At 32.6% G+C, this 21,024-nt stretch overlaps 1 protein-coding gene across 9 annotated transcripts in view; it reads right to left on the bottom strand.

The window, feature by feature from the left end:
* Positions 1-3,258: 3,258 nt before the first annotated feature.
* The window catches only part of Cacna2d1 (calcium voltage-gated channel auxiliary subunit alpha2delta 1), a 444,702-nt gene continuing 426,936 nt past the window's right edge, over positions 3,259-21,024 (bottom strand). For 8 of the 9 annotated variants that reach the window (XM_048786232.1, XM_048786240.1, XM_048786238.1 and 5 more), the window contains 8 exons: positions 20,704-20,775; positions 19,390-19,542; positions 19,255-19,307; positions 17,724-17,779; positions 17,180-17,309; positions 15,033-15,142; positions 14,640-14,722; positions 3,259-7,254 (listed from right to left, as the gene is read on the bottom strand). In XM_048786232.1, the coding sequence (XP_048642189.1) occupies positions 7,138-7,254; positions 14,640-14,722; positions 15,033-15,142; positions 17,180-17,309; positions 17,724-17,779; positions 19,255-19,307; positions 19,390-19,542; positions 20,704-20,775 (774 nt within the window). In that variant the 3' untranslated portion in view covers positions 3,259-7,137. Of the gene's footprint in view, positions 7,255-7,961; positions 8,022-14,639; positions 14,723-15,032; positions 15,143-17,179; positions 17,310-17,723; positions 17,780-19,254; positions 19,308-19,389; positions 19,543-20,703; positions 20,776-21,024 lie in introns of all 9 variants that reach the window. The other variant, XM_048786236.1, reaches the window with a different exon arrangement.

Consider the following 21,024-nt stretch of genomic DNA (forward strand, 5'->3'; position numbering starts at 1 on the left):
TTATTAATGTACTTTATTTAATTAAATATATATAAAGAAACCAGATTGTCAATACCACTTTCTAACCTTATTCTGATAGTAGGTACTATTTACCATAAGGATGAGCCTAATTGAAAAGGTTCTCTGGTATATAAATAAATCTTAATTTAACTGTGAGATTTTTGATATTAATGAGATTTAAATAGGAATGGAATGCCCTGTTTTTACTATTCTAATAGTGGTCCTGATTGCTAAACACAATAAATGAGAACTTTATTAAGTATGTGCAGCTATGTAATGTACATTAAAAATAATAATAAAAAGCCCTAAAGATCATAGTTGAGTTGGAATAGAGTTATGTTTGAAAACTGTGTTCAGTTAAAATTGAACCAACAACCAGCATCTACATAGGTTTTTATAAAGTACAATTCAGAAATAACTTGCATCACTAACCCCAATATTAAACTTCAGAACCCTGAAGTTGCAATACAAAACAAAATACAAAAACATAAAACAAAAACCCTGTGAATCATGAAGTCATCACTCTTCTTCCCCTCCCCACCGCCCCAAATACTTGGAAAATGGTTAACAAAATTTTCTCATCTTGATCTCTTACTTGGTCTTTTTTTTTTTTTTTTAGGCATTTTTCTAACCCCATATTCCACAGAATGGTTTTCTGGAAATACAACCATGATCAAACTGTTTTCTACCTAAAATTCTTCAGTGGTTTCTAAATACTTAGATATCCATGTAATCCAGGAGCCATTTCAGCTGTGGCTATTTGTCTCCTCATCCCCATCTTGCACTCCTCACCCAGCCCTCCAGCCATGCTGAAATCTCATTTAGCTACTTCCAGTTCCTTGAATGTATCTCTTGGCTTTCACACACACTCATCTATTTGCATCATTGCTTCTCTCAGCTTAGTTCATGGGAACCCTTTCTAGCCAGTTGAGTCTTACTGGGTGCACTTCTGTAAGCTTCTACTTATTTCCTGTACCATAGTACTTCTTATGCTATTGTACTTATGAAATTTTCAATATTCTCAGCCAATAGTTCCATAAAGGAAGGTACAATTTTTGCTTTGTGCAAGTCTCTGCTTCTAACACTGAAAGTGAATAAACAATGACTATTTTAGATAATACACTAATGGTCCAGATGGTTGGAATTTTTAGGGCTCCAGCATATGATTGGGATGACCAGGAAGATGAATATAATGGTAAGCATTCCTAGTGCTAATGGGAGGCATCATTAAGTGCTTACACAGTGCTGGGACCTGTGTTAAGTGCTTTATATCATTATATTACTTATTTGTCATGAAAGTTATACAATGTAGGTATTATTTATATTTTGGAGGGGCAAGAAAATTGAGACTTAGAGACAGTATATAACTTGTTCATGGTTGATAGCTAGTAAGTGATGAAGTCAGGATCCATGGGTAATAATTGGAATATAGTTACAACTTGGCTATATGTCCTTAACAATGAGGTATAGAGTAGTAGTTACTGGGTTTAGAAATTTTAAGGATTAGGATAATAGTAAATGAAAAAGGGAGAAGGGAATAGATATTGACAACTTACATAAATTTGCTAACAATTTATTAATGCTACTGAGGATTAAATACATGAGTGATTTATCACTGAAATGAGTCCCTACCATTGGATTTTTTTTTTTAATTTGGAGACAGGGTCTCATTAAGTTACCTGGGACCTCTTTAAGTCACTTAGACTGGTCTTGAACTTGCAGTCCTCCTGCCTTATTCTCCTGAGTCACTGGGATTACAGGCACACACCTATACTAACACTTTATTTTGTTGTTTTTAGTAGTCAGAATCAATTATGCCATACTTTCACAAAGAAAAGTCAGGTTTTCTTGGACAATTGGAAAAAGAGAATATCTGGAAAAGAAAAGTCCTTTCAAGCAAAAAAATGGCAATCTTACTCCAATTTTTCTCCAACCTATACATTGTCTTTAGTTCAACATACTGTTGAGCTTGTGTCTGGAACCACTGTCATAAAGGAGGGGTTTAGAGTTCAGGAGTCAAACACTCAAGACCTTGATTTTGTTAATTATTACCAATAATTAAAATATTTCAGTAGTAACGTAAATTAGAGGTCACAGATAATGTTCCTTACAGATCCAACATTCTAAGGCCTTATTGAGTGTAATGCAAAGAGAAAAGATGACCACATAAGTATGCATGGATATACATATGATTGCTTTAATTCTAGATTTATAAATGTAGGAAGATAGGATTAATAGAGTGTTTGTGTGCTTGTTTTAAACAGAGGTATTCTGAATGCATTTGCAGGTAGAAAGGACAAAAAGGCTGCAAAGAAATGAGATTGAGTATGCTTGATAAGACAAACTGATGAAGCTAGGGACCACAGGAATAGGTGGCGATGGGAGCAAGAAGAAATGAGGATCTCTGGGGAGTTACACAGTTGAGGAGATACATTGGTACAGAATGAAGCAAGATGTTCAGAAAACCAATAATATTTACTTTATATTTTTAAGTATTTTTTTTCTTTTAAAATGCCTTTATAAGATATGGGGCCAATGGCTGTGGGAATAGGGCTTGCCCCAGCATATACGAGGCCCTAGGAAACACACATACACAAACACACACACACACACACACACACACACACACACACACACACACACACTAGGACCTAGTTATTTTGTTCTGTTTTGTGGGATTCGCCAGAAAGAAAAAGCCAGGTAGGCTTACGTTATACTGGATTACACACGATGTCAGGCCCATGACTTTATTAGGTGAGCATGAGGAAGAAGGATCTGTTGTAAATGTAAAAGGAACCTTACTCGGCTTCTTTATAAAACTTCTTATGTTACACTCCGTTGCCTCAGCTGTTTTTACTATAAAGTTGCTAGAAATATTTAGATGTTAAGTGTATAAAAGATATGCATATTTCAGCTATTCTAATTTCTTTCAAACTATTTTCCCCAAAGTCTTTGAGAAATGAAATATTATTTTTGCCTAGGAAATGTTTTTCACAATAGTAGTCCAAAATCTGATTTACTAAGTTCCTAAGTCACCTTCCTGGAGAAGGCACAGGTGAGAAAGTTTAGAATTATGTAAAAATGTTACAAGTATGCTTTTAACTGTAAAAAACACTTTCATAATCCTAAATTTTATTTCCAAAATCCAGAATCCTTATCACCAGAACACCTGCGTCCCTAAAATACATTTATGAGAGAGGTCTCTGTCTTTTTCAACTGAATCTTATTTTTTTAAAGCAAATAATCCAAGCTGTGTGGTGACTTTAAATGATAAACTTTTATTCTGAATATACTGTTTTTGCACAAGATTTAACACAACATTTTCTGGGATTATAAATATTTTTATAACAGTATTATACAAATTTTTACAAAATGTTTTTATCAGGCTAGTTAATTTCCACAAAAGTGTCAAGAGAACATAATAAAGGGGAGAAAAGAGCTATTGTTCACAAAAGCCACTTGGTCTTTTGCATGGATGCACACTGGGCATTTCATTAAAAGTTTCCCTAAAAGCATGATCCAACAATCATACAACACAACAAGAAAGATAATTTTGCCAGGTCATACTGTAAACTCGATTGGCATCTATACAAGACAGTATCCCATTAGTCTCGGTGGAATTTGAGATAATTTCTTTTATGTGAACTTAAACGACAGATGTAACCATTGGTAAGGACAGTGTAATTCTTCAAAGTTCTGGAATTTTTTAATACTTGATACTTTGGATTTGCTCTTTACAGAAATGTACACTGGATATTAACAATATTAACATTGGAAATGTTAACTATGGAAAACAACAGAATTTCCAGATAATAATAAAACAGTTGGAATTTGGGCAAGTGAAAAAGTCACAAAATCCATTTTGTCTCCCTAGGTCAGATGCTATACCTTTAGAGATTTTAATATCAACTAATATGATCAATAGAATAGCTTACAAGTTTTAAATCAAGACACAGAATTTTAGCTTTGGTGAAGGCAAGACAAAGATTTAAATGAGATGTAAAATACAAGAGAGCATCAAATAAGCAAGTAACACTTGGGTTGCAAAGGTCACTTAAAAGGGATACTGCCTATTTGAACCCCATAAGGCCAGTTTGAAGGTTAATAAAAGAATATTATAAATAGGAAAACTTACAAATGGCAGCAACACTGTTTTGTTTTATTTTTCTCGAAGTTAAGCAAGAATGCCTCACACATTAGAAACATGAAAAAAGATCATACTAAAATCTTATAGGCCCAGGACCTAAATATCTTTTCAATCAAACTTGCTAACTATGTCATGTTAAAAACCTGTTACAAATATGGACCACGACTGGTGTTTGGCAGTAATGCTGGTTGTTCAAATGAAGAAAAGATAAAGAAACCAGAAATGCAAAATTCTTGTTATAAAACACCAATGCAAGACTTTTTCTGACTTTTAGTGACAAACTGCATTAAACTACGTGAGTATAGTAAAAATTAAATAAGTTAAAAAAAAAAAAACTTTAAAAAGCCTTTTATTTATCTCTTGTACTTTTCAGTCTTTGGAAGTCAATACTAATACCAGACTAAAATTGAAGTTCTTATTGACATAATTCACAGAAAAATAAAAAATTTAACATAATAATTTAATGGGATGAGTGTTACTGTCTTTGAACAACAAACAACAACAACAACAACAAAAACATGCTAAAAGCATGAAGACTACTATGTCATTAAGACAATCTTTAATCAGAGAACATGTTCTTACCCAATTTGTTACCATGTGTGTGGTTGTCACGTCATAGTTTTATAATCAAATAGGGCCCTGCCACTAGATGCCAAGTTTAATTATGATTAATACAAAATAATGCAGTTGATGAAAACATACTATATAAATGACATTAGCTATGAAGATATATTTAACAGACTTTGAAAATAATTTTAAGGTAGTTTTGTTGTATGCTGGAAGCAATTAAATTGTTTTAATGTGCGTTATTTATATACACAATCTAACATTATATTTTGATATTCCCTTTCCAACACTTTCATGATTTAAAATGGTCTAGCAAAAGTTAATAAGTTTTAAATATTTTAAATATTTCATTAACAAACAACATGATTTAAACATATCATTATTAATCACTTTGGTGTTTTCTAAAATGTCAATACTAGTTATGAATGGACTACAAAATCACGACAATGTGTTAGAAATGGTAACTGATGTCAATTCTTAGAACAATAGTTGGCAAAGTGATTCCATTCCCCCTCCCCCTATTTTAAATTAAAAAAAAACTTAAATAAGGAAATATACACAAGTGGTACTTAAGATATAGTAGTGGTAGAAGGGAATTACAAATGTATGCAAAGCTAAAAACAAATATATCTTTTAAACATTGCTAAAGAATTGGTTATATCTTTGATATGTGGAACATATTAAAGCATGCTGGATAATGTAAATAACTGTGACATTAAAATGATATATAAGAAAATTTCCAGCATATACACACACCAATATTTGGCATGTTTGGAAAACAAATGCATTTTACCATAAAAAATATCTTTATACTTTCAGCCTTCAATAAAATTATTCACTATTCCTAGAATTACACATTCATTGTTTTTATCCTTTCTTCAAATACTGTTTATTCCTGAAAATAATTTAAAAGCATAAATAATATTTTGCTACAATATTAATCTACAATGAAATATCCAATTTACTACACTAACCATTTTCACCAATGAGGCTGTATAAAAACAAATTTTATTCACAATCAAGTGTTCATGTGCATACATATAGATTCGAGGTTTCCTGTTTGTTCAGATTATTTGTAAAACCCTCACCAAATTCCATGGAACTATTAGTTAAATGATCATATCATTTAAAATGGAGGGACAGAATCAGCAGCAGCAGCAATTTTCGGATTGTACATGCTACTATTGAAATGAACAAAGAGGAAACCTAGGATGAATCTTCATTGAGAACATATATGTACTTTTCAAAAAATAAATGTGTTAAATCTGATTTATGTACTTAAAATATCTGTACATAGGTTTTCAGGCAAAAGCACGAATCTGTATAAAATCCATTATTTCTCATTTCACCGTTTACCTGACCCAGTCATTCAGCATTTACATTGCACAGTATATTCAGAGTAGTTTAACAACGTTTTTAAAGATGACTTAAGTGCATTTACACCGCAAGGTTCAGATTCTTACATGACAATAATGTCACTCAGTTAACTTTTCAATGGACTACACTCTACAGTAAGAGAAAAACCAAAAAGTTAAAATAGTAGCAGCATCATGCAAAATACCCTTGGTGACCCAAGTTCATTTGTCACAAGAAAAACATTCCCCTCCCCGCAACAAGCTTTTCTTAGAGCATTTTTAAATATCTGGCTAGCACTACATAACTGTACTGTGAACAAAAGGACATTACGTCAAAGCATTTAAGGGCTTACATTTATGAGGAAATAAGTCACGTGTTCAAATTTCACCCACAAGCACCTTTAGTTTAATAGTTTCTCAGTTAACATTGTCAAACCATCAATTCATTACCTCACCAAAATTTAATTGGTCTTAAATTGTGTTTTATTTTTGGCAGAGAAGTCATTCTTCATAAGGCATTTTATTCATGGCTAATTTTTGGCAGAAAATTAGTCATTTTTTTATATTTCAACAGTTTAGATCAATGTTACTACTTTCTTTCCTGCCCTCCTTCACTAACTACTCAAAGCAGGAATTCTGAACAGAAGAATAAGTGAAGGCAAACATAACTCCCCGCCACCCCTAGTGACTTTCTTGGTAAAATTGCAGCAAGTTGAAATTCCAGGTCAAAATCAAGACATTTCTTATGATTCATAAACAATTGCATGGGGAGCCCTTTTACATGTAATCACCAACAAAGCAACAACAGACTCCCAAATTGTCCAATAGAGCACATATAGAATTTTGCTTTGATGTTATACATAGATGATGCAGCATTCACACAAATTTAAGAGTCTGACACCCTGACATGCAGCCAGTGGGTGTCTTATGAATCTGTGCCTTAGAGTTACGCATGGTACAGGCCCAGCTAATGTTCTGCTGATTGGACAGTTGACCCTATTTTAATGTAATTGAGGGCTCATGTGTTGGCAGGGTCTGGACTGGACTTATGACGATTTTGGTTTTAGGTCACAATAGGTAGTGTCTGCTGCCAGATACCAGCCAAAGTAGTAGGAACTGGAGTCCAAAGATAGACCACAGGGAGGGATTTAATCCAGAAACTCCTCCACAGTCGGTATAGTCCTCCTGTTGGAAAGAAAGGAAAAAATAAAATCTTGAAAAACATTTAGGAGGGCATCTTTCAGAGTAACCCATATGTAGTTCACTTTGAACTCACCTTGTAAAATTGCTCTAAATGGGATCCATATAAATAACATTCACCTAGATTTTATTGTTCAGCAATGTTGAGTAAAGCAATTTCCCTAGAACCATTTGACAAATGCTTTAAATTTTTAGTTGTACATTCTGATGATTGTAAAAGAAAATAATAATGCTGTTTTCAGAAACATACCCATTTTTAAATAAAAAATATTGTGTCATGGTACCAAAAGTCCTATATATTTAAGAAGGCAAGAAATAAAAATAAAATTTGATAATGTTCTATCATTCCCAAGAATAATGATCCTAGTAACTGAGCACTATAAGGAAAAGTAAGTAAATTAAAAAAAAAAATCCATTTACCATATTTCTCTTATCCAATTTCTAAGGGGAACATATGGTAGCTATGTTATACATGGACCTTCATCAAGCATTAAAGTAAAATGAAAAATAATGTATTTGAACCACAAATAATGAAAGGACATTCTGAAAATATACATCCGGAAAAGATAAGCTAGAAAGAGAGGTTGTTTTGTTTGGAGAACCATGAAATATTAGCAATGACTATATCTATTTAGATTCTCCACAGTATAGTGGTGGCTTACTTGGTTCCCTAGGAAAATGAACTTCTTTACCTTTTATTCCTGGGTTCTAGAATCTGCACATTTACCACATCCTTTAAATGTAGTGAACTTCTTTGAAAAAAAACTCATATGTAATCATTGTCATAAACATCTTTTAAGAATTCACTAATTGAAGGTTCAAAATGATAGGTTATATAAAAGAATGAACCAAAACATTTTCTTTTGTTCTTCCCTTAAGATTTTTACAAAGATTCTAAGCTTTCAAAAATTAAGAACTTTGTTGTTGTTTTGGTTTACCAGAATAAACAAAGTGCCTGCCACTTGGTAAATAAATAGAATTTCTTTCTTGAATCGTGTCTGAAGAGTACAACTCTTTTCTCTTTATTAGTTTGTTAAAAAGAAGGCTGAGAGAAAAGAATTTATAAAGGAAAACTTTAACTTTCAAAAGTATCTCCCAATCTAAGTAGAAGCATAAAATAATTCTTTGTCCAATGCTCTTGAAAGCTAGACAGCATGAGGACTGTACATAATATTCCTTTCTGGACATGTTTTCTCACATGTCTTTGGCTTATGCTCATCTTGAGCCCTGAGGAATGAAGTTGGATATCTATGGACCGAGACTTCTCAAACCGTGAGCCGCTAGATAAAATTTTCCTTGCCTAAAATTGTTCTGGTCATTTCTTTTAGTCACAGCAGTGAAAAAGCTGCCCAAAACAGATCAGGCTAAAGATTCCTAGTCATCTGAGATTCCTCTTTTTCTCAAATGTATCCATCAGCATAACAACTAAGTTCTCACTTCAAAATACATACCCACTGTCTTTCCTCTGACCATCTCAAGTTCTAGTCACTACCGTGCTTCTGCAGAAGTTGCCATACTTGTCTCCTTGCCTCTACTCTGCCTTTTTACAATCCCTTCTCCAAAAAGCATTCTTCTTAAAACCATAAATCAAATCCTTTCATATCTTGTTTAAAATTTCTCATCACTTTCAAAACAAAATCCAAATTCCTTACCAAGGCCTACAATGTCTTATGTGGTCTGGAGCCTGGCTGCCCCTTCATCTTCCCACATTCTTCTCCTTTCCTCAGCTCCAACTCTGTTCCTAAAACACTATCATACTCTGCAATGGGCTAAGCATGTACTATCTCAGTGCCTTTGCACTGCTCTGTTTTTCGTTCGGGTACTGTTCCCTATAGGTTAGGGTAACCACATAAAAAACAGGGTACTTGTTACATTCAAATTTTAGATTTAAAAAAAAAATTGTATGTGTACATGAGTGGAGGTATATATCTCCCCTAAGTATCTCACACATACAGGAGTGGCATGATACACAGTAGGTGTGCAGCATTTGATAAATAATAGTAGGCACTCAATGAAGCAGTACACATGCTGACTGGTTAATAAGGCCACAGACATAAAGTAATACTCAAAAGAAGACCTAACTGTCACTCAGCCAGGAGTATTCTGCAGTTCTGACAAAGTATTAAAAACTGTTGTATACATACAACTCATTTTCATGTAAAAGATGTACTTGGTTGAGGAAATTCTTATGAATATAAAACATATCTTTATATTCTAGAAATGTATTTTGCTCTCTGGCTCCTACTTCATTGCGTGTGTGTACACACACACACACACACATATATATATATATCTCCCCGCACCCACCATTTCCTCCATGTGATGATGAGATGTCTACCAATTTCAGAGGTGGTAGGTTAGATAAATTATTTGGAGTCCCTGTAGACTGTATGTCGATTCACACTGAAAAAATCTGACCCCTTAATTTCCTGATCATGTTTTACATGCTGCAATCACATGCAATAAGAACAGAAATTACGACGTGGAAGTAAATTATGAGATACATTTTTTAACCATTTTAAATCACAAATGAACACATTGTGGGAGGAAACAGTGTTTTCTGTCTTGTAGAGGCTAAAATTCCACTGACACCTGACCAGATTAATCAGTATCATTTTAAAAATCATTTCAGTAGAAAATAATAGCTTGGTACCTTATTTCAGTTTAACATTAAAATAGAAAAAGATGCAGTACACACACATACACAGTGTGTGTGTGTGTGTGTGTGTGTGTGTTTAATATAAGACTATTTTTTACTAGACTTCTTATATGGGACTTCTCTCAAAAGACTTAATAATATGTCACCTGAGAATTCTTTGTTTCTTTTCCTTCTCCATAACTTGTTGAAAGAAACATAACTCTAAAAATCTCTTCAATGTGCTGTTGTTAAAACTAAATCTTTCCATGTCTTTCTTTCCACAACTAGAACCTGGAACAACTAATTGCACAAATAATAGAATTTTAATCTATTTAAATAAAGTGTTTCAGACATTTGGCTAAGGACGTTTTGCTCTTTTCTGAATTAAAGACTAATTATTGAGTTCAGGTAAGTCTGTACTAAAGTCACCCTAAGCTCCAAAGAAAATATATGTTAAAAATTTTAAGGTAGATAGATACTATACATTAAATCCTTTGATAGCAATAATGCCCATAACACATAAGCTGTCTTTATATATAGTATTTTATCACCCAACTACATAAATCCATGTGATAGGTAGAATGTGTTAAACTCTTTAAATGTAGAAAGATTAATAAACATATAGATATTTTTATGCATGTTCAATATTTATGTATCCATAGCATCCTTTTATAAAGTAGGTTTACATAAAATAAAGGTTTCTGAATGGAGAAATTACTGGCTTATTTTCTGCTTTAATTAACATCTTGATCTTTATTTACTTGCTATTGTTGTTCACCACTGAAATCTTCATGAAACCACTGCCAAAAGATCTCATTTGAACACTTGTGTTTTAAGGAACTCCTCACAGTGTGGAGGTTCATAATTGTACACCCACAATCCATATCCTTTTTGGACTATACAGGATACAAGAACGTTTCCTTTAAATGTTTCAAAGAGAGTCTATCTATACCCAACTGGCATGTGTTTACCTTGTGCTGTTATATACCTTTGACTATATAACTGTAGAATAAGTATTCTGTCTTGGAAGGCAGGTATCTCAGGAAACCAACCACAGCTCAAATACTTTGTTTGCTAAGCAAAGGAAACTCAATTTTCTTAACCTTTTTTTGTTGTTGTTCTGGTTATGAAATTTACATAGAAAAAAGTCGATGTATTTTGCTCTCACTATAGAAAAGGTGAGTAAAATTAATGCTCTCACTATCCAGTGACGAATTCTATGAATATCTTGGGTATTACCTCCTTAGTATTACTGCTATATTATAACACATAAAATTAACAAATACGTATATTTGGACAAGTGCATGCGAGTGTACTGCATGATTTTGAAGCAGGCTCCCTATGAAGTTGGGGGCCCTTCTCAAATTGAAAACAACTTCATCATACTGGGAGTGGAGGCTGAGGGGCTGGGCCTAGTTCTCCCTTCCTAGGGAGGTCAAGAAAACTGAGGATGGAGATCAAGCCTCTCCTGAGCCAGTGTAGCACAGACTAAATCTACATGTGTATATCAACTCACTTTCATTTCTATAAATTGTAACTTTCTGTGTGACCCTGACAGAGACAATCTGTTTCTCCCCAGTTTGAGCAAATTGCATAGAATTCCTTCTTCCATCATTTACTTATTTCTTATGCAGGCAGGTGGCTGATAACAATTATTGATGTTTTTGTCCATCTTATGTAACTGAGTACTTCATAAGGGATTTGATAAAGTTATATTTCAAATAGCTGCCTATATATCAAGATAGTGTTATGAAGAGGGATTATTTAATTTGGGCCTTTTACCTTAATTAATAAAACTGGCTAAAATACCTTTGACTTGGAATATTTTTTTCATGATAAGGATTATCTTGTTATCCCAAAACAAATCAGGCTATTTTCTGAGAATCCTTCTACTCCTGTAGTCTCCCAACCCCCAGGAGCTCATTGCATTCTTAGTAATGGCCATATCTCCATCTAGTGGTTTCCTAATCAATGAATACCTAGAGACTGATGAAGAAAGACTACAACAGAAGTTGCTCTAGTAGCACAATCATGATTATTCCAGAGCATCAGAAATGAAACCATGTAACAATAAATAGAACTCTGAACACAAATGCATCTCCCAAACACCTACTTATCTGCATTGCTTACATAATTCAGAAAGTACTCTAAATATTAGTAAAAATTATAATTTTGGTTTAATAGAAGAAATATTTAATTAAATAAACTTAGAAATTAGAAACACTTATTTCAATAAGAATATCAATATTTGGGGAATAAAACTCTAAGTTAATTAAACTAGACCAGTTGATAAGAAAATCAGAATTAATTTCATGCTAGCATTTAAAAATATAAATTAGCTGCTGTTAGGTATTTCTCTTTAGTAAAAGTGTGCTATCATAAAGGCTATATACATTTTTGTAAGCAGTGACAATCTTTACACAAACATGTTATGAGAAAATGATTTTAAAATAAATATAGGACTTTGTTATGTTCTGTTTAGGATGAGAAACTTAGGTACCATTAGAAATCCGCAATTTACAAAATAATATTAGTATTAGAATTTTAATAACCTTGCTTCAGGACATTATTGAGGATTTAGGAATGTGGGTTATTTTCTAAAATTTCAAGTGAAAAACAAAAAGAAATAAAAATTAGAGAAAGTGACTGACCATCCACACCACATGAAAACTTGCAGTAAAATGAAGATAGGAGCTGACATCATGGTACAGGCACGACTCGTTGTGCATATAAGTTGATCCTATTAATAACGGGCAAAGTAGCAAGTACAGGGAAAGGAAAGAAAACACAGAAAAGAAGACATACAAGATGAGATTTCATGCAATTTGCTGGCAATTAGCAGTTAATGTGAGCCTCCATCCAGAGCAGATTCACAGTGACCATTGCAAATAAGCATTACCAAAATACTCCACTGCTAAAGAAACATATTATTAGCACACCAAGCTACTGAGCAAGAGCTGTACTTTCACACACAACCCAATATACAATTTATGGGAACTTGAATGGATGGAAATTTTTGTCTGAGTCAAATATTTTTAATTTGTTGGTCAAAATATACAGCCCTTAGAAGGAAATTGTTTTAGGGCATAGGTTTTGTATACCATTTTTAAAGTTCATCTAAGTAAACTGTCTTTGCACTGTTGAAGGTTGGTCACAAATAATTGATGAGTGAAGTTTCCCTAAGGAGTGACACTGTCCTTGGGCTCACAAAAATCTTTCTTTGAAGAAAGATTGTATGTAAGCAAGAATCCTGAAGGTGTAGTAGACAGAGTAACAGAAGTCTTCATGTCTGGATTTTATTTCTTACAGGGTAAAACTGAAAAACGACTCAGTTATAATTCTGAATCATTTTCACTATCAAGATGAATAGTCAGAACTCATCACAGAGATATCTGGGATTTACTGGTTAACAGCTCTTGCATTTTTAATCCTATTCTCTACCACTAAGTTTATTTTCTTTGCCCCATTTTTAATTAATATTACATAGTTAGCTAGAATGTGTCTGTGAAAATGCCTTATCCTCTGTGGAACAAATGTGGCTATGTATACACCTGAGTAGCTAAACCTATTCTAAATAAATAAATATTATAAAAATAAACATTCATCAAGGGCTGTTCTGACATGCTATTAGAATTCATGCCCCATATGTACATGCTCATTGGTGTGAGCAAGCCACTCACTACACAGATATAATAGAAAATCAGAATTGTAAAATATTATACTTAAAATCATTAAAATAAGTGGAGAGAGATTTTTATCTGGCTTTTGAGATTTCTAATAATTAAAATAATTTTAGCTGGATGCAGTGGCATATGTCTGTAATCCCAATGACTTGGGAGCCTGAGGCAGAAGGAGCATAAGTTTGAGGCCAACCTCAGCATTCGAACAAGAACCTGTCTCAAAATAAAAAGGTCTGGGGATGCATCTCAATGTTAAAGTGCCCCTAGGTTTAATTATGATAATAATAATAATAATAATAATAATAATAATAATAATTTTTAAATAATAATAGTTTTTAAAGTATATTTTTAAAGTTTATTATGTACATAGTAAGAATAGTATTTATTAGAGAAAGACACTTGAATTATAGCAAAAATAGTGATGATCATCTTTAAATAACATATATTAAAGATGCTTTGCAGTATTTCATCAAACTAATCCTGTATAACTGACCTGTTATATTTCAAATAATAGAGAAAAACATTAATACAATCTAGAGAAATAATACAAATCTAATATCTGATAGAATCAGAAACTATGTAAAACAAAGCAGGACATTAGCTATATAAGTTCTAAAACAGACTGAGTGAAGACTAAACACAGACTAACATAAATATCATAATCAAAATAACTTTTGTATTTTCAGGGTTTAAATATAAATGAAGGTAGGCAATACATACAACATAAGTAACAGTCACTATAAGTTCTTATTTATCAGAAAGTTTTTAAAATCATCAAATTTGTGACCTTTAATTATTAGTAAATTGACTGGAGTTGTGTTTGAAAGTACAATTTCTGTGGGAAAGACAGAAAGAAGAAGCAACCATTAAGTTTATGCTAACCATGGAAACTACTGAAATGAAAAATCTGAACTAGCAAATACATCATGCTAATGAGAAAAACTATGAATAGGACATGTGCTTGAGTTTAAATTGCAGCTTATCTCCTTAAGTTCTTGTGGACAATGACCATTAAGTTATAATGTGTTAATCCAGTGAAAGCATTGTCTTACCAGAACATTGTCATCGAAGCAGACCTCAGGCCCTTTCCGGTATCTGGGTCGTTTAACCATATCACAGGGGTCTGGACCATCCGCTAAAGAGACTTGTTAAGGACATTTTTTTTCCCACACAATTAAAAAAGTACAATGAAATGTGTTTATTCCCACAAGCAAGCAAGAGATATCTATGCCATCACTCTCATCCAACACAATCAACCTGATAACTTGGGGATTTTAATGGTGTGTGAACAGCGTAATCAGTTTGTACATTTAAACCACATTTTGGGTAAGGGAACCATTCTTCCCTTGTGGGGGATCATAGTACTCTAATGATCATAAACAACATGATAAGGATAAAATCTTTAAGATTGTTTTGTGTTCTGAACATCTGACATCAAAGGATACAAGTCTGCTCAGCTTGTATAAGCAGCCGTGTGTCACAAGGACATGTGCCTTTGCTCTCCACCATTATGAATATTAAGTTGGTGTTCATAAGCTTTTCTACATGAAAGATTCTGAAAAACAAATGTTAAAGTAACACATAAAATGAAAAGTAGCTTTTGGGGAAAGAATGGAAGTTTCCCCAAATTGTCACATATTAAAACGAGAAGCAAATATGACTTTGAAACACAAAATATCACTATTAACAAATTAGTACAACAGAATGAGTATGATTTTAGAAAAGAGAGATGACCACACTCTTATTTATGAACATGGACATGTTACCTCTCGCAAATGAATGGTAAATAACTATGGCAATTTTAAAGTGTTAGACTTCATTGCAAAATATGTACTAATTTTTGTTGACACTTAGGGGAAAAAGTTTAATTTGTTATGTTTAAAGGCCTTTAAAAGTATGCCAAAAATGCCATATTTTATAGGTAAGAAAATGAGGAGCACAAAAGTGACTCAACATCTTACCCAAGCTAAGGGCAGAATAAAGACTAGATTAATAATGCTCATCAAACTTTCTGTGAAGATGGAAATGTTTTCTACTCTGTTCAATAGGGAATACTTTAGTCAAGAAACTATGAAGCACTTGAAATGTGACATGTGTGACTGAGGCACACTACTTCAATTAATTTTATTTCACTTTAATGGAAATTTAAATAGCCACTTGTGGCTGGTAACTCCTGCATTGGACAATACAAAGACAGAATCAAGAGCTTTAAATTCCATCCTATTTTAGCCATACCCTAAGGTGCATCTGTTCTCCTGTGCAACCAAAGTAAAAATGCAAAATACCACTAAAGAAATTTTATTATGATTACATATTTTTCCCTAGAAATGGAATTTCACTACTTTTTTCCATTGAATTTGGAACACAAACATAAAGCAAATCAAATAAAACCATGACTCAAATGTCTTGAATAAATATATATATTTATATACACCTTATGGATTAACTTAGTTTGTGAGGTATGCATTATTATTGGACCTCAGTTAATGACAGGTCCAAGGACCCTAAACTCCGATGTCTTCCTGTCATTTGCTACAAGTCCATTTCCTTGCAGTTAATGGCTTACAGTGCTCCAAACAAGTTGATCTGCTTTTTTGATTTCATGTTTGACTTCTCCCTATTCCTCTCCTATTCATACCTTCTACCTCCTTCTTGGACATAGTTGTTTTCAAAATTAAGTCATAAAACGCACTAACCATGTTTATTAAAATTCATGATAACCCCTTCTTTAAAAGAAAAAAAAAAAAACACTTCAACTGTTAAGGACTGCCTTTCCAAATCCCCTAGCAACTATTTCAGCCCTTACATGATCTCAGATTACCTTGCCTCCTCATATTTCCTCTACCCTCTGTTAACATTTCTTCTGTAGTAATTTGCATTCTGTCTCTAAAAGTAAAGTGTCCCAACTCTGTGCTATGAAAGCTGTGACTTGCTGCTGGCTTCTCAGGAATCCTGTGGCATGGATTATCACTTTCCCCCCAAACCTTCTAAAGTCTTCCTCTCGCCTTCTTCTCTTTCCCATTATAACCATTTACATTTTCCATCTCTTCCAAAATATTTTAAAGATATTTTATAAATACTAACATTAACCATGACCTTATGAAATGATATTTTATCTCTATTTCCTTCAGTTTCAAGTCAAAGATAATATTCAATTCTTCATGTCAGAGATAACCAGAGGTAAAAACAAAGCAAAGAAAAACCCCAGACTGTGATTTTGAAAACCTGTTTAGTTACCTTATGTGAAAAAAAAAAAAAAAACATGTTTGGCTTATAACTACTGATATAATTTAAGTTATATTAGAGTTAATATAATTCTTTAACTTTCTCTATGTTAGAAGATTTTTAAATATGGATTTTTAAAAATGAAATTTAAAATTTTCTGTTCTGCCTACAATAAAACCAATTATCCTAATCATGTAATTACAATTTGTAATATTTAGAATTTTAAAATTTATAAATTTTGAAGCTTATAACAACTGACATTTCAGTTTAAAACAATGACATGTTTAACTCCAATGACAGTCCATTCTTTTTTGTAATGATTATGAAAGTGAATGCAATTTCTTAGTGAAATCAAGGAACAAAATACCTGGAACAGTTTCCACAGTCCAATACACCACTGAATGATTTACTGTCATTATCAAAGAAATACTGTGTTTGTTCTGTTATGCAGCTCTGCTTTGATAGGGAGGTGGTAAAGTCGTCATCCTCCATCTCAACTGTGGGAATCAAAACAAAGATCATATTTGTCAGGATGAACCCAACTACTATGTAAAACAATAAAACTCTAATAAAAATATTTAAAAAAATAAAAAAGATAACCACCATGAGGGGACACTAGTCAGTCCCCAGAGTCATTTCTCACAGGGCAAAATTAATATGGAAGGCTACAAGCTTCAATTGACCTGTTTTATCCTCACAGCCTGTAAAAGGTACCCAATAAGTATCCATAAAATAAATATATTGCCAAATAGAGGCCAATGTGAACTAGGGAATTGTTGATGAAAACTTCAATCTGCCAAAATGTCAAATGGATGATCTTTTTCCCACAAACATTTTCTCTTTGAACTTACTGAACTCAGCACATCTAAAAAGAAATTTTGATAGTTGTTAATATCTGACCATTTACATACCTGCCTCCAGGAGCCGTGGGAAAGTCAAACTCAAGAGAAACTGCTGGAGAATAGACCTGGATTTTTAAAATGAATAATTACTATAAATTTTATAATAAAATATGAGTATTTTTGCAAGTATACATGCACGTAAGTACATATTTCCTTCTTATTGATTTGAGAAAATTTTAGAGTTTGTTCATTGAAAAAGGATTGGAGCATTCCCATATAAGTATTTCTTAGATTATATAAAATACTGAACCTTTTAAAAATCATAAAGTCATGAAGACAGAGGTGTCTGAAGCCAAGTTTTAGACATAAATGTGTGAAAGGAGCTGAATATGCAGCACTATCATACAGGACTGGTAACTCTAACAAGGAAAATGTCAGTATTTCAGGTTTTTATGTACAGGATTTTCTGTTTGTCATTTAAAACAATGTTGAAACAAAAAGGACCTTGTTTATTCCACAGAATTGGGCTTGTGAGCTATTTGTGATAAAGAATATATTTGTGATATATAATGTGACATTCATGAAATAATTTGTATATAAATTATACAAAGAACATATGGCACATTTCAGCTTCATTATAAAAGACAATTGATCCAAATATTGTACAGAATCATCAGGAACAGAATCATTTAGAAAAGGCAGGGTAGACTTGAGCCAAAAAATATTATAAAGTATTTTGGATCACTACAAGATATAGAAAACATTCTTACTATACAAATATTATCAACATACCCAGAAATATCATTCTTGGGGGAAAAAGGAGGCTTTTTATCTAAAATATCCTTTACCACTTTAATAGAATGATATGATCATTTAATTTTAACGGGAAAAACCTCAATATCAAATGAATTGTATAGATTCATCTACATGGAATAAGGAAAAGACAATATAGTAGGGTGACAATATAAAAATTTTAAAAAAGAAAAAAAGGGAGGAGGAAATAATAAGTCCTAGACACAAGACTGACTGGTTAGGAAAAAAGAACAAGAAATGTGACTTTCCAGATTTCCCACAGTGTCTCCATAGACAGTTTAAACAACTCTTTTCCATAGGTAACAGGACAGAGGTGGGAGTGGGAGGTAGGAGAAATGAATCAGAGGAAAGAAAACTGAATTCATTTCAGCAACATGATGACTCTAAAACTGTGTCAATTTCTGTATTAATAGTAAAAGAGTAGAAAAGTGTCATCATGTTACACATTGGATCAATGTAGATATCTAATTTGGATGTTAAAGAAAATAAATAATAACTTTCATAGTAAGTACAAAACAAGGAAAATTATGCTGAATTCAGAATCACAGAGAAAAAGTCTCTAGAGAAGGTGAGGTTTCACTGATCATAACATTGTTTTCATGTAAAGAAATTAATTGTGAATTTCTTATGATCATTTAAGAACAACTCTTTATAAATATTTTCAGTATGTATTAAGGGAAATGAAAAATTACTATAATTTACCTGTCACAAAATTCATAATTTCATCAAATACTTTACTATTTTAAAACTTTTTTTCTTTACTAATAAAACTAAAAATCTGACTTACCAGGCAGCAGCAGTGGCCCACCAGCCAATTTGTAATATGTCTGCTATTGATGGCTATAAAAATAATAAAAATGTCATTATATTGATCTATGCTTGAATGTCCCATTAAATTAATTCACCCATGGATGATACTGACCACATATGCGGAGCGATGTCCTGCTCCCTGCTTTGGTGCAGCACCGGGCTCACATACTGACTGATAATCGTAAGATTTGTTAAAAGCATAAACTGATATATTAACCAGGTGTCTCATCAAACTTGGATCAATCTCTCCAAAAAATCGTCCAATCTGATAAAAAAAAATAACAAAGTTTCAAATGTAAGCCAAACATGAACAGCTGAATCAATAGAGTGAAAAGAAATACAACTAAGAAATTGTGAACCAAAACAAGGGCTTAGAAACAAGAGCAAATGAGAAACCTGCATGTGGCAATGTGAAAAGAACCAAAATGAGATTAAGTATTCTCATTACTCAGTTTATTTTATTTGTGGGTCAAATGGGCACAGATTATTACACATCAATGTCACAGTAAAATGCATCCTAGGTTAGTAGAATGGCATTGGTCATGGGAAACCAGGAAATGTGGGTCAGATGGCTCAAAGTTGCAGTTATACAGGCTAAAAAGGCCTAGAGATTTAATGTGCAAGCGAAGACTGCGGTTAATAATATTGTGTTACATACTGGAAATGTGATTTTAGGTTCTCTTCCCACCTCCCAAAAAGGATAATTATGTCAGATTGTTAATTGAATTGACTGTATAATAATCATGTATCAAAGCATCTTGTTGTATAGGTTAAATAAATACAATGAAACACAAAGAAAATGCCTTCTAGGAAATGATAAGTATCATATAAAAGAGCTGTGGTGAGCTGGGGGGAGACTCACCTAAAGGGGCAATCATTAGCTATTGAGCTCTAACAAAGAAACAAACTGTTATTCAATAAATAGTCCAATGTAGAGATATCTTTTGATATGGAGAGAGAGAGAGAGAGAGAGAGAGAGAGAGAGAGAGAGAGAAAATGCTTGCACACCAGAAACATAGATTCAAAATGAGAATTTCTTGGGTGAGCCTAATAGCCTATATGATGCCAATTTGTAAATTTGAAACTAGAAAATAGTGTCCAACTAGTAACATATTAAGGTAGATGCTATCAACTGATAAATATTTAATATGCAATAACTTTTTAAATTTCTAAAAGTTGAAAATAAGTTCATATCATGTTAAAGTCTTTAATGATAACTATTGGTGACAAAAAGTAAAAGTGATTAGAAAACAAAGAAAAGCTACATTTAGCATGTGTGTATTATAGTTTATATTAATCACTTGAAAATTTATGTGGCATGAATAAAATAATGCATAAATTTATATACACTGTTTGTAGTGGTTCTGTAATGTTGATCACCGAAATATGCATTAGAAACCCCGTAGCTCCTTCTTGAGTTACATACCTGGTTAGTATATTCATCATGATTTGCCATCAAAAGAAACCCACCATCATCTAGAATCACACAATCCATTACCTATCAAAATAAAAATAATAGTCAACACACTATAGGAAGAGTTAAAGACTGCACTATCATTATTCTATTATTTTTTAATGATCAGAACAACAAAAATAGGGAAAAATCAACTATTTTTCTTTAGCATATATGTATAGGAAATTCTGATAAAATTATAGGAAAGCATATATTGATATTAAATCACAAGGGCTTGATATCTCTTCCACCAAATATCCAATTAATCTTTATCACATAAGTCATATAAATGAT

This window comes from Marmota marmota, unplaced genomic scaffold, assembly GCF_001458135.2.
Source record: "Marmota marmota marmota unplaced genomic scaffold, marMar, whole genome shotgun sequence".
Taxonomy (NCBI): Eukaryota; Metazoa; Chordata; class Mammalia; order Rodentia; family Sciuridae; genus Marmota; species Marmota marmota.